Source organism: Myxocyprinus asiaticus, chromosome 6, assembly GCF_019703515.2.
Source record: "Myxocyprinus asiaticus isolate MX2 ecotype Aquarium Trade chromosome 6, UBuf_Myxa_2, whole genome shotgun sequence".
NCBI classification, from domain to species: Eukaryota; Metazoa; Chordata; class Actinopteri; order Cypriniformes; family Catostomidae; genus Myxocyprinus; species Myxocyprinus asiaticus.
Window position 1 is genome coordinate 45,770,589 of NC_059349.1, and position 23,134 is coordinate 45,793,722.

Sequence of the window (23,134 nt, forward strand, 5' to 3'; positions counted from 1 at the left end):
TGAGAATTTACATGAAGCTTCTCATCATTCTTCTTTAACAAGCTCTCTGCCGTGCAGGCCGAGATCAAATCTTGCATCCTGACTCCAGCAATTTAACAACAAAATCATTGTGTGTTTATGTGTGAGTAAACAGTTTCATTAAACTCAAGTGGCACTTAAACACACCGTAGACTCAGTCGTTAGGAATCATAATGAACGTTTCATAAACAATTCCCAAACAATTACAAAAAAACTGAGGCCACTCCCACTTCCTGTTTCCAGTTAAATGGGAAGCACATGCTAAATGTGAATGCAACCACTGAAGAATTCCAAGGAATAATGAAGTTTAAAGGGGTCATATCATACTTTTTTCATCATTTTATTTTTTCCCCTGAGTTCCAGTAATAAAGCTCGTCAAAGGTCAATTTAGTAATTTAGTTTAATATAACTATTTCCACTCTTTCTCTCTCTCTCTCTCTCTCTCTCTCTCTCTCTCTCTCTCTCTGACTGTTAAACGGGCAGTTTTTTGTACCTTTAAGTCTTCTAGCAAACACCCTCTTTACATATGAAATGAGTAACAGTGGTTAGTTTTTTTGGTTGCAGGTTTGCTGTCTGGTCTAATATACTGTCGTTTGCATTGTCCCATCCCAATAATAGCCTATTTGCAAAGCTTGCATTATACTGTAATGTGACAGGTGAATGATGTAACACATTTTTTTGTTTTTGTTTTGTCCGGATCTATTACATTATTCTAAAACACATAAAAAATGCAATTCACCCAAAACAATTATCTGAATACACCTCTTCTATGATAATATGTTTTCAATTACTGAATTCAAAGTCATTTTGATGTTTTTTTCTTTAAGTAATAAATGTCATGTTGTGAAACCATCTGGAGACAGTAGAATCAAATCAAAGTCTCTTTAAAAGTTGAAATTATTGAAAAAAGGAAATGTTGGCACAAGTAGTGCAGAATAATCTTTTATTATTATTTATTAATAATTTTTAATTATCATTTACTTAAAAAAAGCAGCGAAACTAGTTTTTTTTTTTTTTATATTATTAATATTTGAACAAATTTTGTCCACAAAATGAAAGTCAGTATAACCAAAAAGAGAAAGAACATAAAATAGAGAGGACCCCTTTAGACCCTTTTTAAGATTGTGTGGGAAGTTTTAAAAAATATCGGATATTCTGACATTTTTATGAAAAGTCACAGTTTGTTCAGGTCAAATGGTTTGACCCTGAGAAAATTCTTGATATTCTTGCCTCAAAAATTCATGATATTTGTAAAAACAATTAATAAAATAAAAAATGTTTTACCTTGAAAATTGTTTACATAATTAATGATTAAGTTGTGTACACTCACATGTATTCAAGGTGCAAGGAAAGTACAGTAATTTATAACCTTTAACTTGTAGTTTTTATTTTATTTTTTTTATTTTTTATTTTTTTGCAAAAAATGTTGGCAAAAAAAAATAAAAAGACAAAAAAAATGAAATCTTCCCTTAAACCTTATTTTTATTTTCTAGCTTCTGAAAATATTTAAATGTGATGCTAAATTTGTATTTATGATTGTTTTACATTTTTGATGTACTGTATTACTTTTTTGTAACTTTTTTACTTTTCTTTTTCGTCTGGATTGTACAGCACTTTGGGTCAACCTCTGTTGTTTTTAAATGTGCTTTATAATTAAATGTTGACTTGACAAAGATTACATTTCTACAAATTTCACATGTGTGTAATGAACTAGATTTTTAAAACATTTAACATTTTTATCACTTCAAAAAACCATAAAACCATAAAACAATCCACTCTGTACCGCAAAAACTGCTGAAGGAATAGTTCACCCAAAAATTTAAATACTGTCATTGTAAAATATTATCGAATCACCCTCATGGAGTTCCAAACCAGTTTTCATTTTTCCATGAAGAACTGGGGAGGATGCTTTGAGTTCTGAATGAGTAGAGAAGAGAAAATTTATAAGAAAAGCAGAAAGATATTCAGAGAAATGTAGGCCAAGTGAAAATGTGTAAGCAGAACTGGAGCAGCACAAATGAAAATAAACACAACTGAACTTTTAATTAGCAAGGGAAAAATAAATTTACTGTTCACACATGCAGAAAAAGACACGAAAGAGAACAGCAGAACTCCCATGGACATTTACAGTATTCCATTTCTTTCTCTCTCTCTCTCTTTGATTCCCTGTCATTCTCTCCTTCCTTGCATCTCTTTTTAATGTCCTTTTTTCTGTATAAGGTTTTGTTTTAGCCCATTCCTTTTTTATTTGCTGATAATTCTATTAATAAACTAATTAAAAGATACCTTACTCAAGGCAGTTTGGGAGTCCTCAGATTGCCACACTTGTAGAACCTTCTGGAGAACTTCTAGAAATATCAAGTGCCCCCAAACCTTTATAATGGGGTTACTAGAGAAACTAGTAAATCTTTAGGGTTCTTGCAGGAACTTACAGATTGCATTTTGTAAGCTCCTCAGAGAACTGCCCTTTTTAAAAGCGTGCTGCCAATATGGCATTCTGATGGACCCCAAATGATGCTTCAAGTATCTTTTTATTAGGGGTTTTGGAAAAACCCTAAGCCTTAGTATGATCTACAGTAACTCCGATGCTTGCCTAGAAAGAGCATCTTGATGAACACCCTAACTGCCATAAGAAACACTTTCTACAAACCTCTCACAAAAACATCTCAACCTTTAGTTGAGCTTGAGTGTGCTTTCAAAAAAGAGGGTGGAGCAAGGTGGAGTCTCCTATTGTTTCATATCAAATCAACTCTAGAAACGAGCCAGACTTAACGTGGTTTCTATGTCACTGTTGTAAAGTCACAGCATTTAAAAGTAGATAAACTAAGGGCATATGGTCCAGACTCCCCTCTGGATTTTATTCAGATAAATACAGGTTTCTGCTGCCAGTGGGGGAAGCACAGGCCAGCGTGACCCCACCCTCTAAATACAGCCTTGAGGTTTGTGTGTGTTAAAAATACCCCACGCTGACCCATGGAAAAGAGTGATCCAGCCTTCCATGCATACTGTGTCTCCTCCCTTCATTCTCTTTCTCTTTTTACCGCAAATGCATTGTGGTCTACATGAGATATCTGCCTTACAATAATTATAAATACTTTAAAATGTGTTTGTAAAGCTCAAAAACAAAATTTTGGCAACAAAAATAGACAAACATGAGTTGTGAAATTCGAAGTTGCATGGGACCCAGTGTTGGGTAAGTTACTTAAAAATAGTAATCCATTGCAAATTATCAATAATTTCTCTAAAATTGTAATCAGATTACTTTACTAATTACTTTACTTTTAAGTTACTTTCTAAAACACTTTTCCGCTCAACAAATTCAAAATAATGTCTATATTTCTTTCTTGTTCATTGTTACACACAAGTCATTCATTCAGTCAGCACCTCACATTTCTCCTTAACAATGACTCATTACAAATGAGCATTTTATGTGTTCAATGAATGAGTCATTAGCCCCTTTTACATATGTAGCCTGGTAAATTGCAGTAAAAATGTTTGATTACTTTTACTGGAAAATGTACCACATCTGCTATTCACACATGCAACGGTTTCCGTCTTTTTAACCATTTTGCACACCAAAGTGTCAGCACTCTGAGATGTAGTTAGTTATTTTATCAGTCGACAAATTACTTCAACCGCTCAGATGAAGAGAAGCACTTTAAGGCTGGGATACACTACACCACTTCTAAAATCTGAAAATAATCTAAAAATACTAGGTGTCACACACACTTACCAACATTGTAAATGGCTACAGACAAAAACTGGGCATCACAAACTAAACGAGTGAGGATCATTCCAGCTGTCAAGTCAATCCAATCACAAACTCACGTGAAAACACACGCCCCCGTTTTAGAAGACACATGACATATGTAAACAAACATGGATGTATGGGAGCGCTGCCATTGTTGTCGCTGCTTCTCTGTTGCGAGTCTCAAAAGAAACAGGCCGTGTGCATTTGCGTTCAGAATTAGGTGGAAAGATGGAGATTGCAATGCGAGTTGAAGGTTAAAATTTTCCACTTTGAGCGCTTGTTGTCCATCTCCATTTCTTCATGCTCCAGTTTTGTGGCTGCATGCGGTTGATTTCTTACAAAATGACTATTTGAATCATGGAGCATCATACGCTACAAGATTTTATCTATAGTCAGCTATAAAATATCAAATATTTTTTATAACCTCTAACTAAATGGAATAATTTCACTATCTGTCCGGTTTGATGATATTTTTTTTTTTACTCAAGAGTACAGAATCCTCTCTGTCTTATGTCAGCGCATCCTGACCTCGTATGTGCTCAAACCATTAACATTTTGGCTCTGTTCACACATAGCATCAAAACGTAACGTTTCGGGGGCCTGGGTGGCTCAGCGAGTATTGACGCTGACTACCACCCCTGGAATCCAGGGTGTGCTGAGTGGCTCCAGCCAGGTCTCCTAAGCAACAAAATTGGCCCGGTTGCTAGGGATGGTAGAGTCACATGGGGTAACCTCCTTGTGGTCATGATTAGTGGTTCTTGCTCTTAGTGCTCTTAGTGGTAAATTGTGCGTGGATTGCAGAGAGTAGCATGAGCCTCCACATGCAGAGTCTCTGCGGTGTCATGCACAGCAAGCCACATGATAAGATGCACGGATTGACTGTCTCAGAAGTGGAGGCAACTGAGACTTGTCCTCCACCACCTGGATTGTTTAGTGACTCGCCTCAATCCGGGTGGCGGAGGATGAATCTCAGTTGCCTTCGCATCTGAGACCGTCAATCTGCACATCTTATCATGTGGCTTGTTGAGCGTGTTACCGTGGAGACATAGCACGTGTGGAGGCTTCACGCTGTTCTCTGCGGCATCCATGCACAACTCACCATGCGCCACACCGAGAGCGAACCACATTATAGTGACCACGAGGAGGTTACCCCATGTGACTCTACCCTCCCTAGCAACCGGGCCAATTTGGTTGCTTAGGAGACCTGGCTGGATTCACTCAGCATGCCCTGGATTCGAACTCGTGACTCCAGGGGTGGTAGTCAGCGTCTTTACTTGCTGAACTACCCAGGCCCCCCAGTTTTATGTTCTTGGCTGACAGAAGTGAAACCCAACATGGTCTTCTGCTGTTGTAGCCCATCCGCCTCAAGGTTCAACATGTGCATTCTGAGATGCTATTCTGCTCACTACAATTGTAGAGAGTGGTTATCTGAGTTACTGTAGCCTTTCTGTCAGCTCAAACCAGTCTGGCCATTCTCCGTTGACCTCTCTCATCAACAAGGCGTTTTCACCCACAGAACTGCTGCTCACTGGTTGTTTTTTGTTTTTCGCACCATTCTCTTTACACTCTAGAGACTGTTGGGCGTGAAAATCCCAGGAGATCAGCAGTTACAGAAATACTCAAACCAGCCTGTCTGGCACCAACAATCATACCACGGTCAAAATCACTATCATCACATTTTTCCCCATTCTGATGGTTGATGTAAATATTAACCGAAGCTCCTGACCCATATCTGCATGATTTTATACATTACACTGCTGCAACATGATTGGCTGATTAGATAATAGCATGAATAAGATATTTTGCATAATATAAAGTCTATTTATAGCACTTTTTTCTTCTTATCTTCATGACAAATAAGCATATTCTCATTACTGTAGTGTATCCTGACCTTTTTCTTTTGAGTTATTTCAATTGTTCTCAGTGGTGATCCTCATTAGATTCTCAATTCTGTAATACTATAATAAAAATAATGGAATACAAAATTACTTTTTTATTTAAATGACCCTACATTAATGACAGTACAATAAAAAGGAACATGATCTATAAACACAATTTAATTGAAAAAATAAAATGTTACACTTTATTGCATTAGAGTAATGAGGGCTTGATTGTCATTCAAATAAAAATATGATCATAAGAAGACCCTTATACTGTATGTGTTCCAGTGTTTTTATCTATCTCAATATGCAAATATTTGAAAGAGAGCAAGAGAGACTGACAAGTGAAAGGGAAGATTGTTGCTTATGCATCAGTACTGTCTCCATCAAATGTTGCAAATGAAACAGTTCTCTGTTGTAAATGTTAGCAGGGCTTATAAGTACAACTACATAGGCCTACTGTGGGCAAACACGGAGTATCTGTGATAACAGAGGACTGGCATTAACGTCAGCTGCTGGATGTGTAAGCAGTTTGGCAGCTTACAGAGCAAAAAGCACACACTGCACATAGACATTCATAAAGTGATTGCCTGAACTATACTTTTGTATGGTATTTCATGAAGATGGGGCTTATTGTGTGAGAGTGTGTGTAGGAGTAGGGGGTTGTTGGGGTGGGGTGGTGTGGGTGTCAACGAATGGATGCAGTGGAAAAACAAAGCCTGTGTTGTGTTTGTGTGAAGACATCTTTGTATAAAAAAGGATTTGGATGAGGCTGGTAGCATTTAGCATGACAATGGCTCACACTTTCAATTGAACGTCATGTGAATAATCAAAGGGTCTGATGTACGCAATCATAAAACATTCTTTGAATGTTTATGGGGAATTTGCTCTCTTTACTTGATCTGCCATCATTTATACACAAGAAGAAAAAAGAACAGGACAAGAAAAAATCAAATAATGTTTATATCAAGCTTATAAATACAAATTATTCCTACAGTGTTTACCTTTTTTCATTTGTCTGGGTTTTAACGTTTTAAACAACATCAGCTGACTGAATCTTTATTCTTTTTACGTTTTTTTTTTTTTCACATACCAGACATATATATATGTATTTTTTTTACCGTAGACACATAAAAATAAACATAATGAACCATAAACTAAATCCATGATTACATAGGGTACTAATATGAGAACTAAATGTAGAATTTCATATTTCTTTGTGAACATTAACACTGGGGCATTAACACTGGGGTAAATTAAATTACTTTGAAACAACAAAAGTCATTTTTAATTTTGTTTCTAAAGAAAGAATTAAAATTCAAGTACGACCAGAATGTGTTTTTACTATGATACTCCTTCATTTAAACGTTTGATTGATGCTGCCATCTAGTGGCAAAATCTCTTTGTGGGCTGTTCACTTTAACAGGTAAGGTTAGATGAAGAAAATGTCCACAATGTTTAATCGTCAAAGCACATTATTCAAATGTACTCCAAAACTTTACCTTTAATACATTTAATGAATGGCTATTAAATAAAATATAATAACATAAAATAACAACATAAAAGCTCAGATGCTATAAATAAATAAATCAATGTTATATATATATATATATATATATATATATATATATATATATATATATATATATATATATATATATATATATACACTACATTTTTCAATCCTTCTGTCGTGCCCATGTGTAGGCCTACTGCCCTGAAGATATTTTTTATAACTCTTCACTGACCTTTCGTGCCTGTCGCATAATATTTCATATGAATAATGCACTCAAAAAACATATTTAAGTCTATTTTTAAGATTTACGCATTTCAGATTCATATCAAATGCCATCCAATTGAATTTTGTAATGTTTAACAAAATTAAATGAATAAACCTTGATATATATATATATATATATATACAGTACTGTGCAAAAGTCTTAACTAAACATTTGTCTTAAGATGGTTATTTATATCTTCAGTTTTAGTGTGTCAATAGGAAATATAAATGTTAGACTCCCAAACATTACTTTTGCAAATAGAAAAGATTAGAATAGAAGGACAGGGAGCCCTGCAACAGATGTCATGGCCCCCACAGAGCCCCCCACTAACATCGTGTCAGTCTGAGATTACATAAAGAGACAGAAGCAATTGAGACAGCCTAAATAGATAGAAGAACTGTGGTGAATTCTCCAAGAAGCTTAGTACATCCTATCTGCCAACAACCAAGAAAAACTGTGTCCAGGAGTACCTAGGAGAATTGGTGCTGTTTTAAAGGCAAAGGTGGCCACACCGAATATTTATTTCGCTTTTTTATGTTTACTGGACTTTGTATGATATTAATTGATAAATAAAAACTATTTATGTCATTATTTTTGTAGACATCCTCACTATGCAACATTTTTCACAAGTGTCTAAAACTTTTGCACAGTACTGTGTGTGTGTGTGTGTATATATATATATATATATATATATATATATATATATATATATATATATATATATATATATATATATATATATATTACATTTCATTTTGTTACAGATTACTCGATTCAATTTGATGGAATTTTATTATGAAAATGAAATGCATAAATCTTTAAATTATTATTATTTCTATTTTTTATTGTTTTTTTTTTTTTTTTTTTTTTTTTTTTTTTTTTTTTTGAGTGTTTGTGAATAGAGAGGGCTTGTTTCTTCCCTCACATGGCCTGAACGTGTTCTTGTCTTTTTGTGTTTTCTGACTTTTTTGCCACTTACATGTGTGACAGCTTTACAGGTTTACATACAGAGGTTGCACTACAAACATCTGTAGGACTAAGTTGTGAAATTTCGATTATGTTCTTTTCATCCGTCTTATTAGTTTTAATTTCCTTGATACTTAGTACATTTGAATGTGATATGATATTGTCTTGATATAGTCAACATTTTCAATTCTTTAAAATGACAAGCGCGAGTCTAATGAAACTGGTGGAATGTATTTTAAAGTGTGCTTACATTATTGCTTTATTGATTTATCAGGCTAAAGCGGCAAATCGCTCTCTCTCTCTCTCTCTCTCTCTCTCTCTGTCTCTCTCTCTCTCTCTCTCTCTCTCTCTCTCTCTCAGCACGCGCAGGCATGATAGATAGATGACGTGTGGTCTATCATCTATATTCCAAATACAGCATTACAGTGTTCACCGCTAGAGGGCAACGTTGTTCTGTGTTGACAGTTGGCACAGGTCTTGCTCACACTAGTCTGTAATGCAAAGGAAGCACAAACATGAAAACGTAAACAGTTCAGCTTCATTTGTGTGAATCAACATCAAAATATGGTGATTTATTAGCTATGACTATAGCAACTACTTGAGTCAAAACCCAATTTATTCCACATATGTTGATGTAATTTAAACACTTAAAGAACCCAAAATGCTAAAATTAGCAAGACCCAATGAGAGGAGAGATTAGTCACATCTGGGTAGAACTCTCTCTCTCTCTCTCTCTCTCTCTCTCTCTCTCTCTCTCTCTCTCTCTCTCTCTCTAAATTCCATTTGTGCTCAAGAACTAGAGCTAAGAGTCTATCTCTCAGATGAAAGCGTAGTGCGTGCTTGATGAAAGGGTTGTGTATGTGGGTAGAGGGCAGTAATTAAAGCTATTCTCCAGAGCAGATAGTCAGAGTCTGCCACAGGAGTGGTCACACCCCTTCCTGTCTGGGAGATTTGATCCATGACTCCTGCTGCTGAGTAACCTAGATAACACACGAACATAGCCTATCAGAGATGTCTCTTGAATAGTGTTTCATCTGAAATCAGAAACGTCTCAACATTATCTGCTAAATGCCTTTTTGATATCTGAGAGCATCAGATATCAAACCCCACAATGAAAGTGAATGGTGACTGAGGTTGTCAGTCACTAACATTCTTACTAACAGCAGAAGAAAGAAAGTCATACAGGTTTGGAAAAACATGAGGGTAAGTAAACTATGACAGAAATTTCATTTTTGGGTAAACTGGCCCTTTAACTGGTCAGTATCACAGTATTTAAACAACATTTGTTCATTCAAATGTTGAATGGGGATATAGAGAGAGAGAGAGAAGAAATTATAATGGGCCTTAAGCAATACTATTAATTCAAGACCTTCTCAGTCACCATTCACTTTCATTGCATCTTTATTTCATACAATGAAAGTGAATTGTGACTGAGACTAACATTCTGCCTAATACCTCCTTTTGTGTTCCACATAAGAAAAAAAGCCATAAGGATTTCTTACTACATAGAGTTAATAAATTATGACAAAGTTTTCATTTTTGGGTGAACTATTTCACATTACAGTTAAAGGGATAGTTCACCCATAATGGAAAATTCTCTCACCATTTACACACCCTCATACCACCCCAGATGTGCATGACTTTCTTTCTTCTGCTTATCATAAATGAAGACTTTTAGAAGAATATCTCAACTCTGTAGGTCCATAAAATGCAAGTGAATGGTGGCCAGAACTTTGAAGGTCTTTTGAAGACATTTCATACTGCTTCTGACGATACGGATTTAACCACTGGAGTCGTAGGGAATTTCTTCTATGCTGCCTTCACATACTTTCTGGACCTTCAAAGTTCTGGCCACCATTCTCTTGCATTGTGTGGAGCTGCAGAGCTCAGATATTCTTCTAAAAATCTTCGTTTGTATTCAGCAGAAGAAAGAAAGTCATACACAATGATGAGAGAATTTGGGTGAACTATCTTAAATAAAATAAAATAAAAAAATAGTTCACTTTTCTTCTTAAGAGTTACAGAACGAACAGTGCAAACATAGGATGATCAATATCAGCATATTTAGCGACCAGAACATTGTCAGGATAGATGTGTAAAATAAACACTAGTTGTGTCTGAAATAGATCAAATAAATGCCATTTTATTTGAGAGCTGCGTGAATTGGTTTTAGCCAGCAGTGCTTGTCTGCGTCTGGGCGTTTCGCGCATGCGCACAAATCTTTCTCCTTTTCCAGGCCAGTGCGGCAGGCGGGACCGCAGGGAGAGCGAGAGATTTTAGGAAGGACAGTTACAAAAGTTAAAGAAGAGGAAAAATCATGACACGAGACTATAATCTCATCAACCGTCTCTCCTCGCTATTAAATGTGACATCCATCAACATGGTGCTCGCGTCACCTATTAAATAGGCCTATTGATTTTTTTTTAAGAACCCAAAGCAACTTGAGGATATAATGCCGGAAAACGGATGAGAACTACTGCAGTCGCCTGGAATCGCTTGTTGGATATTGAATCCAGCGCTCGGAGATGCAGCTGGAATTTCTTCTCTTTTTTTTTTAAATACATGTACAGGCCTAATAATTAAAGTAACGTATTTCGGACGTGGAGAGAAGAGGATTATTTAACTACACGGGCGTTCGAGCCCACTATCTGTTATATTTCACGTCAGATTTGGCGCAGAGGTTTTGACTATGGGAATGCCATTACCTGTCTGATCTTATAGTCGTGTGTATGTGTGTGTGTCTGCCCGTGGGATGTGATGCAGCCACGCGTGGATGTCAAGATGGGTGATGCCGCAGAGATCAAGAACACGTTCATCGTCCCGACGATCAAATCGTTTGATCACTATGATTTTACAAGGGCCAAGATCTCCTGCAGTTTGACATGGCTCATTGCCAAAGCCTTTGGTTCGGGTAGGTGGTGCTTAAAGGTTTGAAAATCTTGATAAATTAAGAAATGTGACGTTACGTTAAGTTGGATATGCGGGTCATAAAGGTGTATCTGGTTGATGTCCCTGCAAAATGATCAACTCGGGGCCCGGGGTGCCTTTGAAATCATACTTTTTGTGGGTGTCATTTAAAAGTAGCCTGGGCCAGTGTCAGCATTTAGTTTTGAAATAAGCCGTTCAATAATAGCAGAAATGAAATATAAAAAATAAACTACACAAGCCCAGAGCATGATAACAGAGACAAACTGTTGCGCATTTCTACTGTCTTCTACTGTTGCGCATCATTGTATACATACGTTTGAAAATAATATATATATATATATATATATATATATATATATATATATATATATAAAGATACATTAACTACAGCAAAACCAGTGTGATACATGTGAAGACATCTTTTTTATCAACATTTCTGTGAAATGTTATCTAAATATCACATAATATACAATTTATATTAATATCTAATATGGGAATTACTAGTAATTTGAATTTCCTATTACGGTACTCATTACTGCTCAATGGTCGTGTCTAGAAGAGATCCCTCTTTCGTCAATCTCGCGAGATTTTACAATTCTACACACGGCGTTTGAAGTCGCACAGCAACGATGAGCGCTAGTACAAGATTATTTTAAACTGTCTGTTTTTATAAATAGTCATTCTTCATGATCAATTCAAGCTTTAAAATAAATATTTCACATAATAAATTTGCTAACTTCATCTCTGTGTGTGCTACTGATGGTCACGAGATATTGTAAGTCAGTGAAGAAGTACATCAATCAGCGCTGGCAATATGAGGCTGGTCTAGTGGTAACTAATTTGCCCTGTGTTCTAGAGGCTTGGGGTTCTAGTCCACCCATATGCAACTTTAGATTTGAATGAACAAAGATCACGGGGGCCTGGGTAGCTCAGTGAGTATTGACACTGGCTACCATCCCTGAAGTTGTGAGTTTAAATCCAGGGCGTGCTGAGTGACTCCAGCCAGGTCACCTAAGCATCCAAATTGGCCCAGTTGCTAGGGAGGGTGGAGTCACATGGGGTAACTTCCTCATGGTTGCAATTAAGTGGTTTTCACTCTCAGTGGGGCATGTGGTATGTTGTATTATCACAGAGAGTAGCATGAGCCTCCACATGCACAGCAAGCCACATGAAAAGATGCACGGATTGACTGTCTCAGAAGCAGAGGCAACTGAGGGTACGTTTACACACAACGATGTACTAAAAACAGAAAAGTTTTTCCTTTGCATTTTTGAAAAGTTTGCCATACAGACGACAACGTTTTCAAAACGATCCCCGTTCACACGGATCCGTGTGTATCCCAACATATAAATTATAACTTTTGCTTGTACTGATATCTATTTTTCTAAAGGATTATTTTGATTCATTCTTAAATGTCTCATACATTAAATAAACATGTTTAGTTGATATTTAATTTTAAAGTTATAAATAATAAAGCTTACCGTAATTTCTTTATCCTTCATCAATGTGTCAAACAATAGTCCTTATTTCAAAGCTATGAGTGCACTGTAAAATAGACATTTGCAAACAAATAACCCACAGTTCACACCATCACCTTGCATGCACTGCTGTGGATTGCAAACAGTCCAGCCTTCCAGTGACCCATATTCTGTAAAAGCCTCTCTGAAAACACGCAGCAATGAGTGAAAGATGTGCATGTTTCACATGTTCAAAATATTATTATATTCCCATAAAAAAATGTATTATTGAGATAGTATTACATACTGGTGAGGATGAAAATTGAATTACTTCAGAATATCCATGTCTTCCTTTTCTATAGAAGTGTTTGTACAACCTCATTGAGTCATAAAAAATGTACTTCTTTATATAACAAAATAACTTCAAAATAATAAAAAGTAACAACAAACAAATTCGTTCATGACCAAAATTGTGTAGATTAAATAAGACAATGTGAGTACTATCATTCACAGTTTAGACCTCACCCAGAGTATAAAATGGTTTCCCATTTCTGGCGATTGGTCCTCAACAATTCTTGGCATGCAGAAAAGTTTTTGAGCATTCTACAAATGAATGTTTTTGAGTGTATTAAACTGAACATTAATTTATAAGAAATAGGCTAGAGTCAAAAATATAGCGTTAAAGAGCAGCAATTACATAAATATTTTACTTAAAAAAGAAGATGCAGGGCGCATGCGGGCTGAAGTGAATCAACTGGTTTGTTAACAGTATATTAAAAATCTGAACAAACTGATTTACTAAAATGAATTGGACAATCCAAAGCTGCATATACACTGGCGGCCAAAATTTTGGAATAATGTGCAGAATTTGCTCTTATGGAAAGAAATTGGTATTTTTATTCACCAAAGTGGCATTCAGCTGATCACCAGGGTTGGGAGAGTTATTTTTGAAATGTATTCCACTACAGATTACAGAATACATGATGTAAAATGTAATTTGTAACGTATTCCGTTAGATTACTCAAGGTCAGTAACGTAATCTAAATACTTTGCATTACTTCTACAGCACTGGTAGATTTTTTTCACTTGTTTTGACTATAAAAACTCTGCCAGTACAGTAAGACAAAATACACATGTTAAAAATACATTCTCTGAAAAACCTAAATATCTTATGCAGTGTTGTTTCTAAAACAAGATAAATCTAACTGATCTTGTTTTAAGGATTTTTAGATATTTTTACAGGAAAACAATACAAAAATTATTATCAAGAATACGATTTTTGCCCTAATATCAAAGGTCTTACTAGAAAAAAAGAAATTATGATCTAACTGAATTTTCTTGATAAAAAAATATGATCGTGCCTGGTAACATGTGCATGTTAAATTGCTAGAAATAGCATTTTAGCTTAGCGTAAAGCTGACAATTTACACAAGCTTTATTTCTATTTCTTCTGCTCCAAACGTTCTTCAAACTTACTTCTCTGTCTGCTCGTATGAATGTAACACATCATAAGAAAGTGTTTCACCGCTGTTCAAATGCACTTTGGATCGCATCATTTATATGTATAAATATTTTCCATCTGAAAGGACTAGATATTAAATGAAACAAATGACAATAAAATGCAAAGTAATCTCTTCAGTAATCAAAATACTTTTTGAGTGTAACTGTATTCTAATTACCAGTGATTTAAATTGTAACTGTAGTGGAATACAGTTACTTATATTTTGTATTTTAAATACATAATCCCGTTACATGTATTCTGTTACTCCACAACCCTGCTGATCACAATGTATAGTCAGGACATTAATAATGTGAAAAATTACTATTATAATTTGAATTTTTCTTAAATTACTTCAAAGAGTTCTCATCAAAAAATCCTCCACGTGCAGCAATGACAGCTTTACAGATCCTTGGCATTCTAGCTGTCAGTTTGTCCAGATACTCAGGTGACATTTCACCCCACGCTTCCTGTAGCACTTGCCATAGATGTGGCTGTCTAGTCGGGCACTTCTCACACACCTAACAGTCTAGCTGATCCCACAAAAGCTCAATGGGGTTAAGATCCATAACACTCTTTTCTAATTATCTGTTGTCTTATGTCTGTGTTTCTTTGCCCACTCTAACCTTTTCTTTTTGTTTTTCTGTTTCAAAAGTGGCTTTTTCTTTGCAATTCTTCCCATAAGGCCTGCACCCCTGAGTCTGAAACTGGTGTTGAGTGGGTAGAATTCAATGAAGCTGTCAGCTGAGGACATGTGAGGCGTCTATTTCTCAAACTAGAGACTCTGATGTACTTATCCTCTTGTTTAGTTGTACATCTGGCCTTCCACATCTCTTTCTGTCCTTGTTAGAGCCAGTTGTCCTTTGTCTTTGAAGACTGTAGTGTACACCTTTGTATGAAATCTTCAGTTTGTTGGCAATTTCAAGCATTATAATGCCTTCATTCCTCAAAACAATGATTGACTGATGAGTTTCTAGAGAAAGCTGTTTCTTTTTTGCCATTTTTGACCTAATATTGACCTTAAGACATGCCAGTCTGTTGAATACTGTGGCAACTCAAAAACAAACACAAAGACAATGTTAAGCTTCATTTAATTAAGCAAATAGCTTTCAGTTGTGTTTGATATAATGGCAAGTGATTTTCTAGTACCAAATTAGCAATTTAGCATGATTACTCAAGGATAAGGTGTTGGAGTGATGGCTGCTGGAAATGGGGCCTGTCTAGATTTGATCAAAAATGTATTTTTTCAAATAGTGATGGTGCTGTTTTTTACATCAGTAATGTCCTGACTATACTTTGTGATCAGCTGAATGCCACTTTGGTGAATTAAAGTAACAATTTCCTTCTGAAACAGCAAAATATGTACATTATTCCAAACCTTTGGCCGCCAGTATAAGTGGATTGGTCAGTCACTTGTTGTAACTGGTTCACTTACATTTTGATAATGAATTATTATTTTTTTGCCTACATTTTACTCTAAATATGACAAATTCCATTTTGCATAATATTGACTTCAATCTTGAGATATTAGTTACTTTAGCAATGTGTAGGCTATAACCCAAAGGTCTTATGTAATTTGAACATACTGTAACTAAAAATGAGTAACTATAATCTGATTACAAGAATTTTTACTCTAAAACAAATTACATTACAGTAACTAATTAGGCTACTTTGTAAAAGCATTACACCCAACACTGCCCATAATATATGAACAAGTTATAATAATAATAAATACCATTGATCACTTACCTATAACAGTGAAGATTTGGATTGGGATGAAGTGGTTCAGTAACAAAAGTATGAAGAACTTTGTTACGGACAAGGATGGACAAAGATGAAATCTTTCGTGGTGTAGTACAGTAAAACACTTCACATTGCAAGGCATCAGGTGTATACAGTTCCAGGCAATACAGTTTAAATTTACCTCCCACATCTTTGATCATACATCGAAAGGAACAACTTTACGGGGGTGAGACTGCACTCTGTTGGGATCAGGTAGGCTGATTATTCCACTGCTTTAATGGCAAGTAAATTCCATTAATGGCTTTAATGCATAAGAATAGATGTAGAAGAAATTAATTTTGTTCCTTGTGAGTGATAGTGGAAAGAAGAGCGCAAAAATCAGTTGTTGTAATAAACACAATAGCGACGGGCTGAATCAGCACGAGCAGAAAATGTATGCCAGTTGGGATCACTGACATTAGACAGCTTTAATGGCAAATAAATCCAGACAGGATGGCTTTAATTCATAAGAATAGATCCATACGAACAAATTGATATTATACTTTGGGAGATATAATGGAAGGAATACTGCAAAAAACGGGCTAATCTAACTGACCAGTGTGAGTGGCTGTTTCCTACCAGTTGAGATCATGGACATTAGACAGCTCTTAATGTAGAAGAATATATCCATAGGAATAAATTAATGTAATTCCTTTTAGTGAGAGTGGGAAGAGGAATGCAAAATTCTGAGCTCTTTAAAGCAATAGCGGCTGGCTGAACTTAATCAACCAGTAGGCTAAGAGCAGAAGTTTTCTGTTGCTCTTAGCCTACTGTCATTCAACAGCTCACTGTCATTCGACCACTTTAATGGCAAGTAAGTTCTGTAAAACATTGTTTAAGGTGCAATATGTAACAATTTTCATGTAATATTTGCCTTTTTTTGCCAGTGTGTGAATGGCTTGAAACGGAACTTAATAAATGAGCCCTTCCCAGGTTGCTTTTGCCGGGAAAATCCAAAGGATGTGATGTTTATGCGCGGTTCCGAGAGCCTTGCCTCAGACAGTAATAGCTTCTCTTCCGCTACTCAACAGCGACAACAAACTGCAACACTAGGTAACGTTATCTTAGAGATGGAATCCAGCAAACGTCCGGCTCTCAGCACAACACAGACTCCTACACAAACTCAGAGTAAAAAAAATAAAAAATTCGACTGAATACCGTCTGGTTAAGCAGAAACGTGATCATGGTCGAGCGAAAACTAGAGTGAACATCGGCAGGGCATTTGATTCCTGGAGGGAACTTTGTTCGGTTTTGGGGATCAAAACCGACCCTGAATTGGCGTTCTTCTTATTGGACAGGTAAGCTTACATAACTGCAAAGCATGTGAAATATAGTGCCATAAGGATTAATCTGTGTAATTTTAGCTAAACTACAATAACACATTAAATGAATGCTAGACAGTGTTCAAGATAATGCAAGAAGCTCCATTCATTAGTGTAATGTAACTTGGTTATACAGAAAATATATACAATCTATTTTTATAAAACAATAGCACATCGATATATCAAAATGTCAGTTGTGATGGAATCACATCAATACTGAATTGTGTCAACATATTTATAATGTACAGTATATTTTATAAACAGCTACTGTCATCATCCACCAAATTTAGCTAACAGCTATTGATAAAGCTGGCTAGCTAGCTAACGCCGACATAGGCTATTGTATAAATGCAGTCAATGTATCATGCAAAGAAACGTGATTACATCAAACTACAGTCTCTCGTAGTCAGACCTATATCCACACATTGTTTTAGCCCTGTTCCAGCACTGGAGAATCAGATATAATATACAGTCTCAAAGTTTGTAGTAAAACAATCATAACTGTGTAATTTTAATTATGCTACCTCATCTGTCAGCATGATGCCGGTGAATCACGTTCAGCCGCTGTGTACGTTACGTCATTGTTTTGGTCGATGTTCGCTCGCGTTCCTATGGAGTGTGTGCACGAGCACGAGCAAAAGGCAGCTGGCTGCAGTTCACTTAATGGCCACAGGTGTCATTAATAACAAGGGTTTCTGAATCTTACATACTGCACCTTTAATGCATAGGATTAGATCCATGAAAATTAATTATTATAATTCCTTGGAGTGACAGTAGAAGGAATGGAGCAAAATTCTGAGCTTTGTAAGTAGATTTAAGAGATTAAAAGTCCTCATAAATCTGACAGTTGTCAATGGTTCCAGCAATTTGCCGAAGTGGCTGGTCTCGTGACCTGCCACCAGGTGGCTGCCTCCTGCCAGTATGGACTGGCAGGTCTTGTGTGCTGCCACTGTCGTCTCCCCATCTGCCAGTAGTTGGTGGCAGGTCACGTGATCCGCTAGTGGTGGCTCCTGCCAGCCAGTGAGAGATTGAACCCCTGCTGTCATACAACTTGGTGGTCAAAAGTCATGAAACCAACGTATTCTTTTTCAAATAAACATCATCAAAACAACTGTACAACTCAAGTATACAACATTAATACTTCTTTACTATGTTTTTAAGCAAAATCTGTTCTGTTTACTTGCATAAACTGCCGAATGTTGATGCGTGAGTATGCTGCAAGTCCCAGTGAGAGACAAAAAAAGTGAGTGAGAGAGTATAGGAAAGAGGCTAAATGTAAGTGAAGTGTTTATAAGAAAAAATCTTATTCATAGTTGTACAAAAAAAATCTACATAATATCATGTAAATTGTGAAAAGCCACAATTGATGCCTGGGTCAAAATTGACCCGCAAACGTTTAAAAAAAAAAACATTATATCTCTTTAACAATTTGATAAAAAAATCTGAAAAAAAAAATAATAATGTAGTATGTATATTTTGATAGTCTTTACAATGTCACATGGTTTGACTCCCATACTAAATACTATGTGGTATTTAAAAATTATTATCTACCTCTCCCGGGTCAAAAATGACCCGAACGCAATATGAGGGTTAAAATTATGCCAGAAATTCCATCAGCAAACCTGTACACTTCCTTAGGGTACCATAACACCATGGTATTCTTTGATGTACCTTGGAGTACCATGTAAATCAAGGTAAATTATTATCATAATTACAGTACATGGTATATACCAAAGTACTGTGGCATTACCATCTGATACCATCACTGTACCACTACAGTACTTTTTTTAGGGTGTTCTTCTGTGCAGAACAGGAAAAAAGATTGCAAGCTGCTTTTATTCTAGTGAGTCAAGAGTCCATGAGTCAAGCAGTATACAGATGTTGCAAACAGTGAGTTTGTATCAGTAATTGTGGAAAAAACAGCATCTACATGGTGCTGTAGCCTTTGCCAAGTCTGCAGAAGACATTAGCCCAGATCCCTACATACAGTGGTCTCATGAAAGGCCACTGTCTGGTTTATGACTCTGTCCCCACAGTCAGTAATGAATGCTCAAGCCTCAAAGCAGATTCCCCTTTTCTCTTTCTGCACACAACACACAGTAATAGGATTGAATTTTCCAAAATAGCTCCCAATAGACAATGCTGAAAATAACACACAAACACACACACACAGACATACCCAGACACAGAGCACTGTTGCATTTGACTGGAACAGCAGCCCAGCCCAAAAAGAGAAGCCTGTGGAGTGAAATGCAACAGAGCCAAGATGGGAGACCCCTGACAGAAGTGTGTATATGTGTGTGTGTGTGTGTGTGTGTGTGTGTGTGTGTGTGTGTGTGTGTGTGTGTGTGTGTGTGTTTGTGTATCTGTATAAAGTCTGGTTTTCTCATTGGAGTTGTTGGTCTACATGAACTCTAATGTGGTTTATAAAGTATAGATTTACTCTGATCTCCATTCCAGATGGCTCTAAATCCACTCTGTTTTCCCACTTTAAAGTTAATAGGGCTAATCAAATTTTTGATAGAGGCATCGTAACACTCAGTTTCGTGGCTGTAGGAATAGAAGTTCCACCTTGCGATGTCCAGTATGTGAACGAACCGTTCTTCTGCACTGGTTCTTTCAGTTTACCAAATCGGACTGAATCATTTGAAAAAGTTCGCGTTTTGAGTCAACACTTATCCACAAGTTACTTATCTTAACCTGTCTCTCGGACTTGCCTGACTCTCTGACTCGAAATGTGCCAATAACCGGGAGTAATATGATCCTAGAACTGGTGATATCTGCTTTTCCTAACTTTTCTTTGCAATGGACCACTCCTATTAGTTCACAAATCGAACTGCCAACCATTCTTGGGTCAACAGTACAATGAGTCGCTTGCAGCAGTTCTGGAGTCAACAGAACACTGAACTGAGAATCGCCTCTTTCTGAGGTGATTGAAATACTGAGAACTGATAAGCTGCTGATACTTAGCATGTGTGTGCCATAGGGCTGTCCCCGATCAAAGATTTTCCTAGTCGACTAGTAGGAGTTAATTTAAGCCATTAGTCGACTAGTCGCACGTTTATGATATTAATTTAATTACTTAAATATATATATATATTGGGGGGGCACCTGAAAATGGTTTGAGTTCCAGGGCTGAGAAAGGCTGTTATAAGTAACATTGCTACATTACAGAGAAATACTAAACCATAATAATGAGCCTTTAAAATATAAATTTTACAAGCGCACGCACAAAGTGAGCCGCAGTGACACCGGCAAATGCGGTAATGATTCTGAATGTGTCGGAAAAACCAGCAAGGAGACATGAAACAACCACACCGTCTTTTTCCAGAGCAGCCTGTATTTCTCCTGAGGTTACCTGTGGGTTTTTCTTTGTATCACGAACAATTCATCTGGCAGTTGTGGCTGAAATCTTTCTTGGTCTATCTGACCTTGGCTTGGTATCAAGAGATCCCTGAATTTTCCACTTCTTAATAAGTGATTGAACAGTACTGACTGGCATTTTCAAGGCTTTGGATATATTTTTATATCCTTTTCCATCTTATAAAGTTCCATTACCTTGTTATGCAGGTCTTTTGACAGTTCTTTTCTGCTCCCCATGGCTCAGTATCTAGCCTGCTCAGTGCATCCATGTGAGAGATAACAAACTCATTTACTATTTATACACAGACACTAATTGCAATTTTAAAAGCCACAGGTGTGGGAAATTAACCTTTAATTGCCATTTAAACCTGTGTGTGTCACCTTGTGTGTCTGTAACAAGGCCAAACATTCAAGGGTATGAAAACTTTTGAGCAGGGCCATTTGGGTGATTTCTGTTATCAGTATGATTTAAAAAGTAGCCAAACAATTATGTGATAATAAATGGCTTCATATGATCACTATCCTTAAATAAAAGACAGTTTTTTTGCATGATCAGTCATATTTTCAAAATCAATGCCAAAACGTCACAATTTCTGCCAGAGTATACAAACTTTTGAGCACAATATATATATATATATATATATATATATATATATATATATATATATATATATATATATCATGAAGGAGGGAACCAAATGAATTTATTCACGCACTTGATGTATTTTCCCAGATAATGAAATACCCGTCCGGTAAAGAATGCACAGATGAGGTTCTTTGCCAGAGAGATGTTCACAACTGTTGTTAAACCATCTTTCAAATAGTTGAACAACACACATTTTAAATGCACTTATTTTGTTTCCAGTTTCATTTGAACTTTTAGTTAAAATAAATAAAAAATAAATTTAAAAGTTTGATATCAAGGTGTCTTGCTTTATTGTGTAGGCTTAACCCTAACCCAGCTTAATGTAAATTACCCCATAGTACCACTTAACGTCCAACCAGCGGTAATACCGGTGTTCGTCGGTTTCCTGTGGAGTTGAAATTGAAATTGTGTGTTGAATTTCTTTGAATTGCGACCAACCGACCAATGAAAATTTGGTCGACCAAGACTCTTCTCATTGACTAACGTTTGGTCGACTATCAGGGGGCAACCCTAGTGTGCCATGTGATTGGGGGGCTGTATGTAGGGATTGTATGTTTCTGTTGTATTTTGCTGAACAGCATGAAGTATAACAAATAAAACAAGCTGGAAATATGTTTATGACTGGATTGTATTGCCGTTTTATCAACGTATGATGATGATCCTGTCACAGCAGTTCTTGAGTCAACAGTATACTGATCCGGAGACAGCAACTCTCGAGTCAACAGTACATTGTGTCGATCAAAGCAGTTCTCGGGTCACAAGTACGCTGAACCTCTTTCGGTCATGTTCGAAATACTGAGAACTGACGAGTGAGCTGCTGATGCGCATGTGTGAACCGAGGACTTGAATAAGGAGACGAAACGTTTCAGTTAAGAGATGTAAATGAATTTTACTATTGAGTATTGTGCATGCAGATTATATTTGAAGTTGTTATGAGATGGATCATGTTTTCTGGTTTATTCATTTTGTATGCTTTAGACACGTAGAACATCCGCGTTTGTATATCAGTGTCAGTATTGCGTGCTTCAGGTGCAAAACTTTAATGTAGGAAACTTATCCGAGATGTAAGATCACTGAATGAAACACTGATGACAATAAACACCCTTATTATTATAACTTAATTTAATAAAATGTAATAATCAGCAAGATACGCTTACATATGCATTTATTGAATGTGTTTGAGTGTGTATTCCATGATGTCGTGGCATTAGCATTATATACAGTGACGTCATTACGCGATGACATAAAAGAACTGGTGAATTGTTTTTTTTTAACCTGTTCATTAAAACTAACCATCCGAAAGAACCGGTTCATGAAAAAGAATCGGACTTCCCATTCCCATCACAATCACATTTTTGATTGCCTGTTTGTTTATTCAAGAGCATCCATGTGGATCAGCTGCATTTTTTTATTTTCTTTTTGCATGATTTGAGCTAATCAAACACACAGAAACCCCTAATAAGTTGACCCTACTCAATTGATTGAGTAAGCTCATTTCCACAACTGAACTGAATAATGGTGTCTCCAAAACTTGTGTAATTAACTTCACTTAAATTAGTGTTCATATATAATGAACTTAACTATTTAAGTTAAGGTATCTAGATTCAAGTAGACTTAACTCAGATTTGCTATATAAATGTTGTTGTTTCAGCTTAATAATTTTAATTTAATGGACTCAAATTCAGGTCATACTATAACACAGCTTAAATAATGAAGATTATAACTGATTCTAGGTCAGTCAT

The 23,134-nt window shown here is 36.3% G+C and overlaps 1 protein-coding gene across 3 annotated transcripts in view; it reads left to right on the forward strand.

Annotated features, from left to right (window-relative positions):
• The first annotated feature begins 10,644 nt into the window (after positions 1-10,644).
• Positions 10,645-23,134, forward strand: part of LOC127443106 (calmodulin-regulated spectrin-associated protein 2-like) — an 89,140-nt gene continuing 76,650 nt past the window's right edge. For all 3 annotated transcript variants that reach the window (XM_051701620.1, XM_051701622.1, XM_051701621.1), the window contains exon 1: positions 10,645-11,307. In XM_051701620.1, the coding sequence (XP_051557580.1) occupies positions 11,154-11,307 (154 nt within the window). In that variant the 5' untranslated portion in view covers positions 10,645-11,153. The remainder of the gene's footprint in view (positions 11,308-23,134) is intronic.